The sequence below is a fragment of the Ambystoma mexicanum genome, chromosome 1q, assembly GCF_040938575.1.
Source record: "Ambystoma mexicanum isolate Mex_15411 chromosome 1q, UKY_AmexF1_1, whole genome shotgun sequence".
Taxonomy (NCBI): Eukaryota; Metazoa; Chordata; class Amphibia; order Caudata; family Ambystomatidae; genus Ambystoma; species Ambystoma mexicanum.
The window spans coordinates 542,471,485-542,488,625 of NC_090922.1; the positions used below are offsets into that span (position 1 = coordinate 542,471,485).

The window sequence follows — 17,141 nt, forward strand, 5'->3', positions numbered from 1 at the left end:
CTGAAAGATCTCTATTTTGGAACAACTTTAAGGGTCAGGCTGGACAGGAGTGGCCTCAACTCGGACCCCATCACAAATGGCAAAGGTCTCGAGCAAGGTTGCTCCCTAGCACCTTAGCTGTTAATTTTTTTATTTTGGATGTAAAGAAAGCCTTAGCTAGTTTGGGGGGGGGACAACTGATATTAGCAAACAAAACTATTAGTAGAGTGCTTTATGTGGATGATGTTATACTAATGGATCAAACACTGATAGGCTTACGACAGCTTGACATTCTGCAAGACTATGTGGGAAAGAATTAACTCAAAATCCACCCCCAAAAATATCGGCTCATGACTCTCATTGGAAATTGTGGGGACAAGCGGAGAAAAGAAAACTTGTGGTATCTTAGTGGAGAAAAAGTAACCTAGGTAAGCTCCATTACTTACCTGGGCATGTGTTTGAACACCAGCGGCAGACACCCTAAAAGAAATCGTCCTAAGAAACAAAGCTTAAAACCTTGCTGCACGGGGAAGGCTTCTCAACAACTTCTGTGGCTTCTCACTGGTGACTTTGATCTCATTCTATCATATAAAGGGGATACCAATCCTTACGTATGGAGCAAAAGCATTCTTTGCACTACCGGCTGAGACTTGGCCAAAAAATAGAAGTGCTGTACTCTTAAGTCCCGTCCCCTTTCCTCCATACTGCATGGGCGTCCCTTCCTAGGGAAGGGGGACGGAACCTTTTTCACCAGAAAAAAACCTTCCCCTTTAAATGTGGAGGCGCGCGGGGTGCGGCCCTAGGAGCATGCTCTACCCTGACTCCGCCCACCGGTGCCACACCTCAGTCCTCTTTTCCGCGCTGACAGGAACGGGCCAATTTCACCAGCGCTCCTGGGATTGGCTTCAGCCATGTAATACCACGTGCTCTTTCCCGGATACTTTCTTTTGTATTTGTGTCTTCTTTTATCAATCTGGTACTCGGTCCTCTGGCGCCATGCTCCTCCCCGGCGCATGTCGACTTCAGCGGGCTTCAGCAGGCGGCCAGCCTGCGAGGGGCTCTTCCCTACATGAAATCCCCATGCTCTTTGCCTCAGCTGCCTTGGCCCCGACCACGGATGGGAGGGTTGTACCGCGTGTGACACACTCTCTTCGCATGCCTTGAAGAATACACTCTCTAGGTGGAGGGAGCTCTTTGATAAGTCACTGTTAGACAGAATCACCTGCAATATGCAGTACCCTTTGGGAACACTACAGGTAATTAGGACTACAGGTGTAAGCATAATTTCACCTTTGGTAGAAGGGTAGCGATGGCTGAGCAGCCAGACTTATCTCAAGAGTTTAAGTGAGCAGTAGAACAAGTTACACAAAGGACCAACAAATACAGTGATTCAAATATACACTTACTGAAGGTTTCTGGGTAAAAGAATATACATTTATTTACTCAGTGAGTTAGAAAACATTACACTAGCATAAGCAGCTCAATATCCCACACTAATAAACCACAGAAATACAACCGGTAAGTAAATGAACAAGTTTAACTCCAAATGAAGTGGGAGCAAAATGGCACGACCGATACTTAATTAAGGGGTAAAAAGACAAGGTTATAAGAATAGACAGCCCAAATACATTCATAGGCAGGGCAAAGAGTTTCAGTTAAATACAACCAGCAATTTTTCTCAATAGGCCTGGGCCAAAGTCAATGGTTCGGAGTCTTTTGTATAGGAAAGCACAGTTCTGGTAAGTAACGGTTACGCCTTTGCCACAGAGCTTAGAAGAATTTGGCTAGACGAAAAGTTTGACGAATGTTAAGGGAAGGACAAGCCTTCGTAGTTGAGGAAAGTTTCACGCACTTTCTCGATGGCCAAAAAGATTTCCGACCGCGTTTGCCCAGTACCTTGTCCATGAAGAAAGCTGTAGCTGAGGCAGTTGTTCCTGGCAGTTCGAGCAGATCTCGCTGTTACTGAGCTTCAGTCGTGGGGACAAGGACGACGTCGGGATGAGGCCAAAAGCTGTAGCAAGACGTCGGTGTAAGGTGCGAGTGCCTTAAAGTCCAAGAGCTGGTTTCCTTCCCTCTGGCTATCCGATTTTCAACAGCACTCTTCCCAGGTAGAAAAATAAAATCCTAGAAATCCAGCTAAGTTGCTGGGGGTCTCAAAAGGTAAGGGAAATTAGCACATTTGGAGAATTCCCCCTAACAGTCACCTCCAGAGTACTTGAAGGACTTTGTCAAGCATCGATCAAGGCCCACGGTAGGGCCGTGCTTTTCCAGCGCACCCAGGAAGGGTGACACCTTCCCAAGGAAACGCCCGAGCGGGAGGAACCTCTCAGGTTCTCATACCAGCAGGAGTACAGAGGCTAATGCAGCTACCGACCACCAGGCCGAGGGGTCCGTAGATCCTCCCGAAGACAGTGCTGAGGGACCGGAAGGTTCCGTTACCGAGTGTACACCCGAGGGGCTACGCCCTTGTACTGGCAACATGGCCCAGGGGGTGACTACTCGCAGCACTACCGGCAACTTCACCGAAGGCGACACGCCTACCAGGCTGCAGCCTGAGGTGCAGGGCAGGTCTCATGCTCCACCGTCAATAGTCCCGGAGGAGGCTGGGCCCAGTGAGCCAAGCACGACAACTTCGGCACGTGGCATGCAGCTCGACAAGATGGCTCACGTGCCAAACAAGATGGCCGTTCTTCCGATACCTCCCAGAGGAATGGTGCAGGTGGGTGAACGAGTTACAACCTGGACTGGAGTCAACCAGGTACATGGCCTACAGCTTATCCATCAGCAACGCAGGGCAGGTTCCCTCTGCAACCAACTAGACAGAATACGCACCGGCCTCAGCGGCCGCACGCAATCCCATCAATATCACCTGCCACCCCACAACCCTGCGAGGACAGGTTCTTTGAAAAGTTCCTCACACTCATGAGATCTCCTCAGATGGGGGACATCCTCAGGGATGCTATCAGGGACATGCAGCGTCCGGCCCCGCCGCCGGCGCCCATAGTCATTCCTCCTATGGCTCCAGCGCTGCAGGCCCTGTTGCAGCCATTGCTGCCCATGCCGGCTTCTTCGATTCCGGCTCCAATGCCTCCCACATTTCAGGCGGTTCAGTACCAGCCTCCAGCTCCGGTCTCCGCACCTCAGCCCTCGGCGCCCAGCACTCCTCCATCCTCGCCGGACCAGCCGGACACCCAGGTCGACACAGACGAGGAAGACAACCCGACATTGTCTGCCAGAGCCTTCCACGAATGCATTGCAGGGCTGGCAGAGTACTTTGGCCTTCCTCAGCCCAAAGTCGAACAACCAGAGGCAGGGGTGCTCGCCGAGGTCCTCACTCTATGCATCTTGGCCAGAACGGGGATCCCAATGCAAAAGGACGTTGGCACCTTGGCAAAAAAAGGGTGGCTCATCCCCATTCGGGCCAGCTGGTCAATCAGCGCCTGGATGCAAGGACAGGCAAATGGAGGGGGATACACTCTTGCTGTCGGCCCACCCTCAACCACACTCTTCAGTGATTGCTGCAGCATCACTCTGCTCAAAGCCTCAGTCGTCCTCAGCCACTACGTCCTCGACGCTGCTAGTCAAGGAAGAGAAGATCTTAGAGGCGTACGGAAAGAAGCTTTATTCCAACGCTTCACTGCATCTTCGTCAAGCCAACAAGGATGCCATGCAGGCAGCCGTTAACCAGAGGCGTTGGTGGGAAATAGCCGACTTCCTTCCAGAACTTCCGGTGCAGAGCCAGTCCCGCCTCAAGGTGGGACTGGCAGAAGCTAAAATGGTGACACAAGATATCATGGTGTCCACTATAGCCCACATCATAACCTCTAGCCGGGCCAAATGCATCGCCACGGACATGAGAAGGACGGCCTGGTTTCGGGTTACTAAATTTAACACGGACGTCCAGGTGCGCATATTGGACCTTCCATTCGAGTGCGGCAACCTCTTAAACTCCACCACCGATGAGTAGCTAGATAAAAAGAAAAACAGCTCGCAAACTGCGAAGTCTTTATCCTTACGAAGGCCTTACCAAGGCGTACACCCAGTTACATCAGCATTCCGACAAGGGGTGGACGTCTGGAGGGTTCTGTGGCTTCCAAGCGCGGAGGTACAGGCAGCCTGACTGTTCACCGAGTCAACACAGGCGTAAACAACAAAAGGGGGTGGGGGTAAGGTCTTTTTTCAGTCCCCCTCTTCTGCATCAGCCTCAGAGGGAAAGAAGGCATGACGCGCTCCTTCGGGTCCACGTGTCTCCGGTGGGGGGCAGGCTTGCCTTTCACACACAGTTTGGGCATCAGAAGTTCGTGGACCCCCGGATCCTCTGTAATAGCCACAGGGTACCGCTTACCGATACCTTCCTTTCCTCCCCTCTCACAGATTGGGACAGCAACTCTGTTGGGGGAGATATCGTCGAGAGCCAGGCAGTGGAAGAAGTTCCAGCCTCTCAGCGAGGCTCGGGGTTCTACTCTACGATTTTCACCATGCAGAAGAACCACCAGGCTTGCCTGAGAGATGTGTTGCACCTTTCCACCCTCAACCTCCCTCTTCAAAAATTCAAGATGGTTACGCCAGCACTCATTGCAGAGACATTGTGCAGGGGGAGACTGGATGTGCTTGCTGGATCTGAAGGACGCGTATCTACACATCCTGATTTTGCAGCCGCATTGTTCCTTCTGGAGGTTCAGGATCATGGGCTGCCATTTTCAATACAATGTGTCACCCTTAGGCCTTAACTCGGCTCACAGGATGTTTACCAGACTCATGAATGCAGTGGCACCCCTCCTCAGGGCCCAGGGCCACCATCTCTCCCCGTACCTGGACGACTGGCTCGTCCGGGCCCAATCTCCAGAGGCGGTGCCCAACACTTCCTCTGCCCTTATGAGCACACTCCACGACCTAGGATTTTCGCTCAACCTCAAGAAGTCTCAGCTGCAGCCTATGCAGAAACTGACTTTCCTGGGTCTCATATGGGACACAAGCTCCGAGAAGGTTTTTCCCCTCGGAGGACAAGATCTCGGCCACCAAGAGGGCCACTACTCACTTCCTCACCTGACAAGTGACTTCGGCCTGATGGTACCAGCATCTGTTAGGTCTCATGGAAGTGGTTCTACTGGCCGTAAACCACACGCGACTCAGGATGAGGAGATTACAGCTGCACTCCGCAGCATCTTGGAATCAGGAGCAGGGCTCTCAAGTGGTGTTGGGCAACCTTCCTCCTTCTCTCCACTCGGACGTCACATGGTGGTCCAAGGACTGCAACCTGCAGACGGGCAAGCCCTTCCGGCAGCCAGCTCCACAGCTCACTATTACAACGGACTCCTCGCTCAAGGACTGGGGGCTACTCTGGGCGGCAACAGTGTCCATGGAGTCTGGACCCAGCAGGAGTCCCACATCACTGGCTGGAACAGAAGACCATTGGGCTAGTACTTAAAGCTTTCCTCCCTCTTGTTGGGGGCAAGGTCGTCCTCATCCAGACCGACAACTCCACCAGCATGTACTATATCAACAAGCAGGGTGGCACCAGGTCACCTCTACTATGCAGCCTAGCGATCGGCAAGTGGGAATGGGCCCTAGAGAACAACATCTACCTGGCGGCCATCCACCTTCTGGGGGAGTCCAACCTGGAAGCGGACAGGCTCAGCCGACTGGGGGCGGACAATTACAAGTGGCAACTGAACTACCAGGTGCTGCTGGAGATCTTCAGCCGATGGGGGCATCCTCGGGTGGATATTTTCACCTCCTGGGACAACAAGAAGTGCCATCAGTGTGCATCCTGGCAGGGACAGGGCCCTGGGCGACGCATTCCAGATACAGTGCAACAGCATGACAGCATACACCTTCCCACCCATCCCCCTGGTCCACAGAGTGATTTGCAAGGTAAGAGCCTTGCTCCGTGGTGGCTGGCGAGACCGTGGTTCTCAGAGCTTCTCAGCCTAGCAGACAGGCCACCCTCGTCACCTTCTGTTGGGTCCAGCTCATCTTCTGGCACAACAGGGGGGCAGGGTCATCCACCCCACGCCTCAAGAATAGGCCCTAGCAGCGTGGTTCTTGAGCCTTCTCCGCTGAAGCACCTTAGCCCATCACAGGCTAATCTAGAGATCATCCAGGGTGCCAGGAGCAAGGCTACCAGGAGCCAGTACACGAGTAAATGGACTAGGTTCTGTCACTGGGCGGGATAAGGAGATCGACCCCATTACATGCACGTTGGACGACATGCTCTCCTTCTCTGCGCATCTCGCTCACTCGGACGTGCACGTATTTGGCAGTCATCGGAGCCTACTGAAATTCGTAGGAGGTCTTCTCTTCAACCCGATAGTCAAGAGACATTTGACGGGCCTTGCCAGACTCTACCCGCCCATCAAAAGACCACACCCAGTGTGGGACCTCAATATAGTGTTGGCCGCCTCGGCGCACAATCCGTTCGAGCCAATGGCGTCCACAGACATTAGGCTGGACACCATTAAAACGGCTCTGTTAGTGGGTCTCACCTCTGCTCTCAGAGTCAGCGAGATTCAGCCTGAGAGCCCTATACTACGTTTCACTAGGAAAGGGTAGTCCTGCGGACGCACTACGCGTTCCTACCTAATGTGCCCTCTGCTTTACATTTAAACGAGGAAATAGTCTTACCTACTTTTTTTGCCAACCCTAAGGACGAGCCTCAGAGGGTTTTGCACTGTCTGGATGTCAGACACGCTCTGAAATTCTGTCTAGACAGGTCCGAGGGCTTCCGCGAGTCGGACGCCCTGTTAGTCACCTTTGGGGGGGTCAAGGCCCGGGTACCAGTCAGCCAAGGCATCTATTGCATGATGGATGGTTTCGGCCATCAAGGAGGCCTACATGGGGCAACACAAGCCACTTCCAGCTAACATGCACGTCCATGCAGTCGGGTCCAGGGCCACGGCCATCGCATTCCAATGGCAGGCCCTGTGGCAGGTCATCAGCAGGGCGGCCACATGGGCCACTCCTGCTTTCTGTAAGCACTACTGTTTGGACACCGGCTCTAAGTCAGACACGGCTTTCGGACAGGCGGTTCTAAGGAATCTGTTTTCTTAAGGAGGATCTCTTCTCCACCCTGGGGCTACATTCAGTTGTAATCGCTCATACAGTATGGAGGAAAGGGGACGGGATGTAAGAGTAATTATAATTTACTCACCGTAGTGACTAACATACTCTTTCTTAGTCCTTTCCTCCATACGTCCCCCATCCTTCCCCCCCCCCTAATAATACTGGTGTCATTAGGCAATGTTAAATATCGTTGATGCGTCAATAGGTCGTAGGTGTGGCGCCGGTGGGCGTAATCAGTGTAACACATGCTCGCAGGGCCGCACCCCTGCGCGCCTCTAAATTTAAAGGGGAAGGTTTTTTCTGGTGAAAAAGGTTCCGTCTCCCGTCCCTAGGATGGGATGCCCATGCAGTATGGAGGAAAGGGGAAGGACGAAAAGTATGTTAGTGAATACAGTGAATAACTTATAATTTCTGGAAGAGGGTCCTGTGCTTACTGAAAAGCACTCCCATTCAACCAATCGGGATGGAACTCGGTTTGACATCAATAAACACGATAGTGGTGTGGAAATCCCTCCCCTTATACCCCAAGTGTGTACTGTCAAACTCACGGGAGGCTTCCCTACACGAGAACACTGGAAGAATTCTGGATGAATGAAGGAGCATCTGCCAGGCAATTCTAGCAGATTTGGGAGAAACAGAAAATTGCCTGAAAAGTAACCTTAATGGAACCAAACAGAAGTTATACACGCAAGATTGGGTCAACACAGACAGCAAGAGAGACAATCATATGAACATTACGGAAAGCCCTTACCAAGAGGCCAGGAAACTCAATACGTTACCGAAATATCTGCTGAAATTTCCCAACCGTCATTTTAGAGCCCAGTTCATGCGCTTTTGCTTAAGAGCCAAGACTGTGTAATAGTGGGTTTGATACATCATGTAGGCTGTACTTGATCAAAGACTCGAAGGAAACTCTGAGGCATTTGGTACTATTTTGCCCAGCCGTAAGAGACACAAGGACCAACATCCTGGACAGATTAATCAAAGAATGCAAGTCGATGGCGGCTGATGACCGATGGGCTGTGTTTAAGCAGGGAAAATGGATTTCTGTGATCCTGCCCTTGGTTAGTTTTCTGAAACAGATTTATATTAGGATTGATTGGAGTAAGCACAAGATTGAGGTGACACCTACTGGTTAACCGACATTAATTATTGATTCAAAATGATTTTGTTATGATGGACAGAGGAGGTAAAATTCGTTTTTAAATGTTTTTGCAGTTAGTAGGTATAAGGTTTTCTTTTTTTGTAAAAACCAAACAACTAAATAAAAAAACGTAAAGTAAAAACCCTAAGTACTGTAGTCACTACGGTGAGTAACTTTTATTGATTTAATATTTTAAAATAAGCATTCTCGAAAACCTTGCCCCATTTTGCTTCTATGATGATTATAAAAGTCCATGTGACAACATATCAAACACAAATACTAGTGGCTGTTGGGAGATTCTGCCGTAGTGTGAGTTAAGGTTCAATTCATAGTGTGATTTGCTCTGTTTATTTTTGTGAAGTAGTTCATTTTGACCGAGTGTTTGTACATTAAGGTTGGCATTTGTAAAGTTTATAGACTTTACTTTTCGTTAGGTAGGAGCCTGAACTCCCTTCAAAAGGTTTTTAGAAATGGCAGTTAAAATTTGAAAGTACCAGGTAGTCATTGCCAGCAGTGTTTTTGTCGTATACGGACTGTGACCTGGGTGTACCGCTGCACCTGTATTTTTCAATGTATCTCCCCTTCCCCACTCGACAGGTGGCGAAGGAAACACCTAAAGGCATATAGCCGCTCATGTTTCCCTACAATCAACGCTACCGGCCCCTTTAGTTATTCCTTTTTTATTTTGGTAAGTGTTTAGGTGCTCTTTTAACAAGTCCACTCTGCATGGACACTTAACCCCTCTCAGTTGCAGTACTAACTGCATATGGCGTAAGGATGGAACAGCTCAAGCAGAGACTATGTTCCTGCCCAATTAAATGCAGAGAAAACCAAATCTTTTCTTCAAGGACAGGCTTGTGAATGGATGCATATGAAATTGGCCACTAAATATTTTATAGCTATAGCACTTGTGGTCACTCCACCCAATAGGAAGTGAATACAAATGGCCTCATTAGGAGTTTGCCGGTGCAGAATTAACGTGCCTCCAGGTTTGCCAGTGGGGTGGCTGGAATTAGCGCCAGCCAAGAATTGGAAGTAATTCCAACACCCGAGCAGCAGAAATTGCCGGTATTACTGGTACTACCGGTGCCAGTAATCCTGGCAAATCCCCCCATAGGACTCCATGGAATGGGGGGAGTAACTACCTTTACCAGCACTTTGGGTAATTCCGGCAGACCAAGTGCCGGTAACAGTAATTCCATTTGGTGTTCTTCTGCCGTATTTAAACTTGTAATGAGGCCCAAAATGTATTGAATAACATACTCCACTGCTATTTTATTAATCATCAGGTATCGTGGGCAGAATATCACTGCTTAATTCTCCCGTCCTGTTCTTGCATTTACACAAATGCCCATCTCTGTGGTGTACCCACTCAAATAAAAATTGTGTCAAACGGGACGGCAGGAGCATGTACAGACCCCAGTGATTCAGGCTGGTGCACAGACTGGTTGAATACGAGGATCCATAAGGGTAATTTGAGCCTCACTCTGTCTTGCTGTTTTGATTGTAATGTTATAACACTCATTGAAACATTCCCTTCCCTAGCCCCCTAATCCCTCTCTGCCTTCATCTTGCCTCTCACCTCTCCTTTTTCACTTCTGCCACCTCAATATTCCTTTCCTATCCCTCCTTGTTTCTCTTCTTTGCCTATCCTACTTTCTACAGCCCTTCCCTTAGCTGGTCCCACTCACTGTTTAGCACCTGGTTTTTCTAAAATTGCCTCTCACACCTCTTTCTTTTTATCTCTCCCTTGCAGTGTTCCAAATGCAAGGATTCATTCAACGGGAACCCAGTGAATGGTCAGCAGTGCTACCGTCTGATCTCAGTGGAGCAGGAGTACTGCTTTGATCCCACCTCGCAGAGCAACTGTTTCCATGAGCCCAACATTAAGAACTTGCCTCTGGGGCGCACAGTCTTCTTTGGTGTGCAGCCCAAATTCACCAATGTGGATATCCGCATTACCATCGATGTAACATTTGGCGGTGTTGACATCTACGTTTCTACCTCCTATGAAACCTTCACCGTGGATGTGAATAGAGCCACTGGTGTGCACACAGTGCAGGTGCTGAATCAAGTGGCTGAAAAGGAGGCTGGATTTGGGGAGCCGTCGTCACTAACCCGGAATGTCAACAGCACCAGCCGACCTATGGCTGAGCGGCATAGGGCAGAGCGGGTGCGAGAGGAGCGCACCAAGGGCCTGATCACATACATCACTGTGAAACACCAACAAACTGTCTTGGTGGTGAGGGGTGTGAGGGACCGCCTGGTCATCACATACCCTCATGAGCTGCACACCCTCAAGTCCAGCCGATTCTTCATCCTGCTGCTAGGTGTGGGTAGCAACAATGCCAGCGAGTCGCAGGGTCTTCTCTTCTTCCGACAAGACCAGGCACACATTGACCTCTTTGTCTTCTTTAGCGTCTTCTTTTCATGCTTCTTCCTCTTTCTCTCTGTATGTGTTCTGCTCTGGAAGGTAAAGCAGTTCCTGGACTTCCGGAGAGAACAGCGGCGGCACATCCAAGAGATGACTAAGATGGCAAGCCGGCCCTTCGCTAAACTCACAGTTTACTTTGAACCTGAAACGGACCTGGTTTACCTGCCCACCCGACAGAAGCTGCTGCCCAGGATCAAGCAGTATGCCCATGAGCCACCGTACCACCACTTCCGCCGCTCTGAGCCATTCCTCTCCCACCTTATGGGCTATTCCTACTCCAGCTTCCGAGTGGGGCCCATCACTTTGGAGCCCACGGATGACGGCATGGCTGCTGTTGCGACAGTGCTCTTCCAGCTCCCTGGTGGCATGCAAGCCCCCAACCGGTCCTGCTTGGGCTCTGCCCTTGTCACACTACGTCACAATTTACAAGACTACTGCAGTGCCAGCCATGGCGTCAGTAGTTCACGGAAAGGACTGCTGAGTCATGAGAACTTGACCAGCATGTCATTATGAGGGCAACAGACACACATTGGAAATGCACAGCCCTACAGAGGCGAAGGACACCTGAGATGTGCAACACTACAGAGAGAATTGATATTAGGGGGCTCAGAACACTGAAGAAGACATGGTTACCAAGGGGTGCACAGCAATGCTGAGGCATCAGACACTAGTAGAGCAGAACACTTCATATTTGACAAGCCAGGTGGTCCAGAGCATTGCTTACATCATGAGGTATAAGCTTTCAATGTAGAGGTGCAGGAGGGTTAATGACACTGTACATTAGAAGACAAGCATCTCTGCAGCAATCGAGGCGTGTCAGGGGCGTTCTCTTTCTCATAAGAGACAGAGGGATTTGGTTGACTATTATTGATACATATTAATACATTATATTATTCAATTTTGCATTTATGCAGTGGGAGTACAAATCTCCATTTTCACACAATGTGCTGAATTTGTCCACAGTACATGGGTTTAAAGCATGTGGCAGGAGATGTTTACCTATTTCTCTGATGATGTTCTTAATATGTTTTAAACTGTGTGAGTGGGTGGCATGTCTGCTGTTCACCTCAAGGCCTTCCTGGCTGTGTTGCCTATTCAAAGCACCAGGTTTCATTTTGGCTACACTTTTGTTAGAGGTCCCCCCTGCCACCAGGGAGCTGGCCTTTCCTGGGAATTTGTCCATTGATCTCTCTAATTCATTGGTGTTCAAAGTGTGGGAAGGATGCCAGAAGTGTAGCGTGGAGCAATGTACAAGCGGTTGCAAGAGTTTTTTTAAAAGGAGGATTTGGGTCTGCCTGAATGGGGACATGTTAGCAGATCCACGCCTGGCAAACATTTATTTAAGGCACGGCAAGCTCATCAAGTATTCAGGCCACTGCTCTAGAACGTTAATGTAATGGTACAAGCAAAGCATGGGGGGAATGTAGAGGCATTAAGAAGCACCAATGGCTTGTGTTTAGCACCATTTAAAAATAAACTGAACCTGTTGGAAGAACTATTGAGCCGGGCCTTGCCCCAGGAAATGTGCCTTTCATACTGTACAAACACACTTCAGCATCTTTACAGTTATGATAAAACAATTTGAAAGAGTGTGTGCTATAATACTTTGCCATTTTCTGCCACCCTTCTTTTATGAATCTCTGATGCCCCTCCCTGCAGGGCAATGGACAGGAGTACTTTCCATAGCAGCAGAAGGGAAGGTTAAGAACATGCACATGACACTCCCCTTACTTAGTTCCTACCCCTATGCTTTCCATGGCTCCCCAGACCTATTTCTCTGCCTGGAAGGATTGATGCACCATGTCTAATCTGTCTTTCAGAGCAATCATGAGCATGCATGGGCCTTACTTTTTGATTTTGAAAGAGTGGTTCTGTTCCTTCATTCTTGCTTCATCTTTGTACTTCCTGGGATTTCTTTATGCTGTCATTACAGTCATAATGTCATAGCAGTCATAATGCAAAACTCTGATTGCAGTATGTAGCACTCGTATGGCCTTTCTACCATGCCTTGGGCTCAGATCCCAGTTATCAATTAGTCATCCGTGACAAGTCGGAGGAGACCTCTATGATAAAGGTCCCTCTCAACTAGGTAAAGTCATCCTGGTTCTCGCACAGAGAAGCCAATTCTTAAGCTTTTTTATATTTGGTAGCAGCAAAAGCCTTTCCTCTCCTCCAGAAGGAATGATTGTCCTTCAATAGATTGTCTCTCACCCCACCACACTCTGGTAATTATGACCCCTCTGAGGTTTTGGGCATCCAGAGATCAGGTGACCCTGAGGACCCATCCATACATTCAGAAAATACAGTTTTATTATGACCTACTCTGGTATCAAGAAGGACCATCAATCTCATCTAACTCCTCATCTCTGTACAGGGTTTTCTGTACCTCGTTCGCTGGTAAAGTGAGGCCCTTCGGAAAGTCTTTGTTTTCAACCATGCATAGCTCAGAGGAACCTCTGATAACAGAGATCTATTGAGATGCAATCTTGGGCCCCATTCAATTTCTGTAGTATAGAGACCATATTCGTAATGTGATACTGGAATCGATCTTCCTCACCACTAAATCTTGTCTCCGGATGGTAATTTGAAAAGCATTGAACATATGGAATTGAAGTTCCACTTCTTTGTTCCATTTGAGCAGGTTGCAAATCTCTCCCTCTCTGCTCATTGGTGAGTAAGATGTGCTGGTGCACCCTGAATAATATAGCATGTCTCTCTCCACAGTCATCAATTGGGATTAAGACCACTCATGCGGACAGTTAGCAAACGTCTGTACATTGTTCATGGCGTGCCTATTATGGACAAATTAGAGACCTTATTTATTCTTCACAGGGCTCAACTGAAGCTGGACAATTTGCAGTAAGAAATTAGTGTCAGTTATTCATGGACGAGGGAATCTCGTCCCCCTTGGCAGAACTTTCCTGATTAATTAGAAGGAAATGCTTCTATATTCTGATTTCTCAGTTCCCTTAATACCCAAATTGCTTCTAGAAATGCGCTACAACTCAGTTGAGAATCATGTTGGTGCTTTCTAAACCTGCCCAGCACACCCTAGTTCTTAGATACCCCACGACTGTCAGTGAGATTGAATTGTTTCAACATGCTCAGTAAGAATTGCTCTCTCTATCGCTCCCTCTCTCAATCTGCAAAGGATCAAATTCAACGCCCTTTCTGTAAATTGATGAACTTAGATGGCAACTAAAATCATGATCTACAGTCACCCAAGTCTATTGAAAGAAAATCATGCTAATGTTCTATTGGCTAGAAAGGTCCAGGAGAGGTTCATATAAAAGCGTGGCGAGAGTCAGTCACAATGGACCAGGCTTGGTCATCTGTTTCCTGCCGTGATTTTTCATGTATTCTTTGCCTGACCACTACTCCTATCCCAGAAGTTGCATGTAGGTGATGGGTGTCTAGGTGAATTGTTAAGATTAATGGTTCCCCTTTTAAAATAAGGATGTCAAAGCATTGTGATCTCCTCTGCTTTTATCCTCCAGTTTAGAAATATTATCCAGTTTAGGATTTTACCTCTATTTTTCTCATATTGACTCACAAGCCAGTGATATTGAACTGGTTCGAGAGAAGACTACCATTTTGGTAGTTGTTACATCCTCTCACTATATCAATAAACTGAAATAATTTGAAGAAAGGTTACGATATACTGGATTAGGTGGTTCTCCACACATGTTTTACTTTCCGCAAAATATTTTTATCAGATTTTCAGGTGAATCGAGAAATCTTCATCAGATGGTTTTTGCTTCATCTTTTTTAAACATAACGCTCCATATTTTGCCAGTTACGACTATGGCTTTAACTGGGTCATGCATTAGTGGCCACACTCTCCCAACAGACCTTGTTATCTGTGTTAGTCCCACCTTGGTCAAGAGCTTTGAAAGGCTTCTATTACCAAATTGGTTTAACATTATATAGCTAGAGTTTTTTTATACCAGAGTTCCACTTGCTAGCAGCGATTCTTGTATTGAGAATATATAAAGAGGTGGTGGCTTTGCAGGTGCTAATTTCCATAAAGGTAATGTTCACGGCAGTCTCTTATGCTATCCCCCATACGCATATTTTCTGTAAGGAATATACTTTGCAAGTCCACTCTTGAGGCAGTGCTTAGTTTGGCAAATAATGCTAAATATCAACTTTGACTGAACCCTTTAGGTCTATAGTTATTTACCTTGCCATCTCCACACCCAGCAATGCAAAATGCTTAGAACTCATCCCATGTTCATGGAAGAAATAAGCTCTAAAGAAGATTGAGAATTAAAATATTCCTCCCCATAGTAGCTTCTCTTCTCGTTCCTTCATTCACAATCTTTTCTATAACTGTGTAAGGAAATTTAATCATGCTTGCCCTTCTATTGGACTTAAAGAAAAGCATCTGAGGAAAAAACACAGAAAATCAATGGGGGCAGCGTCTGTGCACAGGGCAGTACGATGCTGGCTTCTCTTTTTGCTGGTATCGAAGGGGCTTCCATTATTTCCCAGTAGGGACGTATGTAAGATGAAAGATATGATGCAAGGGTCAGTAACATGTTCCATCATTGTCAAGGGGAAATGGTGCTGATCTACAAAATCTATGGACTGGGCATTCTGTGTTTACTTTGGGTCATTTACATGTTTGTATTGTTCTCAGGTTTCTGCATCTCTGGAAAGAGCTAAGAGCTTGTCTGTAGCCTAATGGTGTGTATGTGTGACTGCAGGGGAAGATGTTTTGGCTGCTCAGAGTACCTGCATTACCCATATTGAGCTGCCTGTAGCCATCAATTTCAAACTTGATAATAAACCTATCCCAAAGACAGACAGCCATGGTTTTCCTTTTTATATTCTCCTTCCAGTATGTTGTCATTTCTTTCTCGTTACAGGAGCAATGGTTTACCACCGTGTTCAGTACTATGAAAGAGCACATACTCTCCCACACTTCTTCGAACCAGCTAATTATGTCAACACTTCAAGAAAGTATCCCTCTGTCTTACTTTCTATGTTTTTGGGTCTCTGGCCACATCTTGGTACCCCCTCATAGAATTCAGTGTTCTGCAAAGACCACCTTTGTTTTTGCTATTGACTCTGTACCTTTACTCTCGCTGATGACGTGGCTCATTTGCAACATAATTCATGTGATCATCGATTAGACTTGACCCAATGTATTTACATAAAACATTCTGTTCATTTACTTCAGGTCCTCAAAATGTAGAATGTATTCGTTGTACTGGTTGGCTGTGGGATTTAAAGGTATGACAGCCAATCCCTCCAAGCCTTTCCTGACTCCTGGTTATTACTGTGGTGAAATTATGTTCTTACTGATTCAATGGCTGGGCGGTTGTAGGGTGTGGATATGAAAGTTTAGTTTTTTCTAAAGGGCCTGAGGATTACAGAGCAGGAGGAGGGTAGATTAGTTGTTAGATTGTATAAGTGCAAGAGAGCAAATCAAGATTTTAGTGGAGTAGCATCTGAGGGAGCAAGGGGTGCTGGAACTTGCATATGCTTAGGTTTATTCTGGCAACCACACCATTAAAGGTACTGACTAGTTGAAGGTTTTGCTCGCTGTCCGAGGATGCAAGATGACCAGGTTGAAGGGTCAGGTAGGTAGTAATACTGGAGTATAAACAGGAGGTGGTGGCATCCATATTTCTGGCAACAGGCCACGCCAATGCACACTGTCTCCTGTAGGCCACTTCATAGGGCTAGAGTTGCTCTCATAGGGAGTTTCAGGAATATGCAGATTGTCAACTGGAGCTTGCAGGCCTATGCATTTCCTCTTCGCCCACCAATACACAAGATGTTCATGAAATTCCAAAGAGGGGTATCTCGTACTGATGGTGACATACTGGCCAGTGAGGTTCTGGTTCTTAGACATGGTCAAACTAGCAGTGTGCCACATCACCCCCTACCACCATAAATAGGCTTCTTCCTGGGAGGGAGGGAGGGAGGGAGGGAGGGAGGGAGGGAGGACATTCTATTGCAGCTGGTTGTTTGGTTCTTCATCCCATCCCATGATCACTGAAATTAGACTGGTTCCTGAGGTCTTGCCTGTGCTGCACCTTGGCCTTTTGCAGGAGAACCTGGAAATTATCAAGGCAGTCTACAGTAAATGGATACCTTTCTGCCATTGGTCCTTAGAAATAAGTGCCTTGCCTGTACTTAAGACCATGTTCTTTGATTTGCCTAGCCAGCTCTGGAGTCACGGTAGATCATGCAAAACGTATTTGGCAGTGCAAGGGGGTTATAGGATTTTAAATTGTATTTCATTCTCCTTGTCATATCCAGTTGTTCAGACACTTCGAAAGGACTGTTAAATGTATATCCTCCAGTTCGGACACCTCTCCGACTTGGTGCTTAAGCATAGTTCTTTCGGCATTGGTATATAAACTCTTCAAGCCCATGGCTTTTTGTCCAATATTAAGCATGTTCCTTTGAAGATAGTACTCCTAGAGGCTTTCATGTCTGTCAGGAGATTGTTAATCCCACTCCATGTTCGCATCTGATCCATTTACAGTTTTCCTTAAATACGGTCTT

The 17,141-nt window shown here is 47.6% G+C and overlaps 1 protein-coding gene across 1 annotated transcript in view; it reads left to right on the forward strand.

Moving 5' to 3' along the window:
* The window catches only part of MEGF8 (multiple EGF like domains 8), a 1,665,761-nt gene extending 1,650,331 nt beyond the window's left edge, over positions 1-15,430 (forward strand). Inside the window, exon 43 of the mRNA XM_069640964.1 lies at positions 9,942-15,430. Within this exon, the coding sequence (XP_069497065.1) occupies positions 9,942-11,132 (1,191 nt within the window). The 3' untranslated portion in view covers positions 11,133-15,430. The remainder of the gene's footprint in view (positions 1-9,941) is intronic.
* Positions 15,431-17,141: the final 1,711 nt, after the last annotated feature.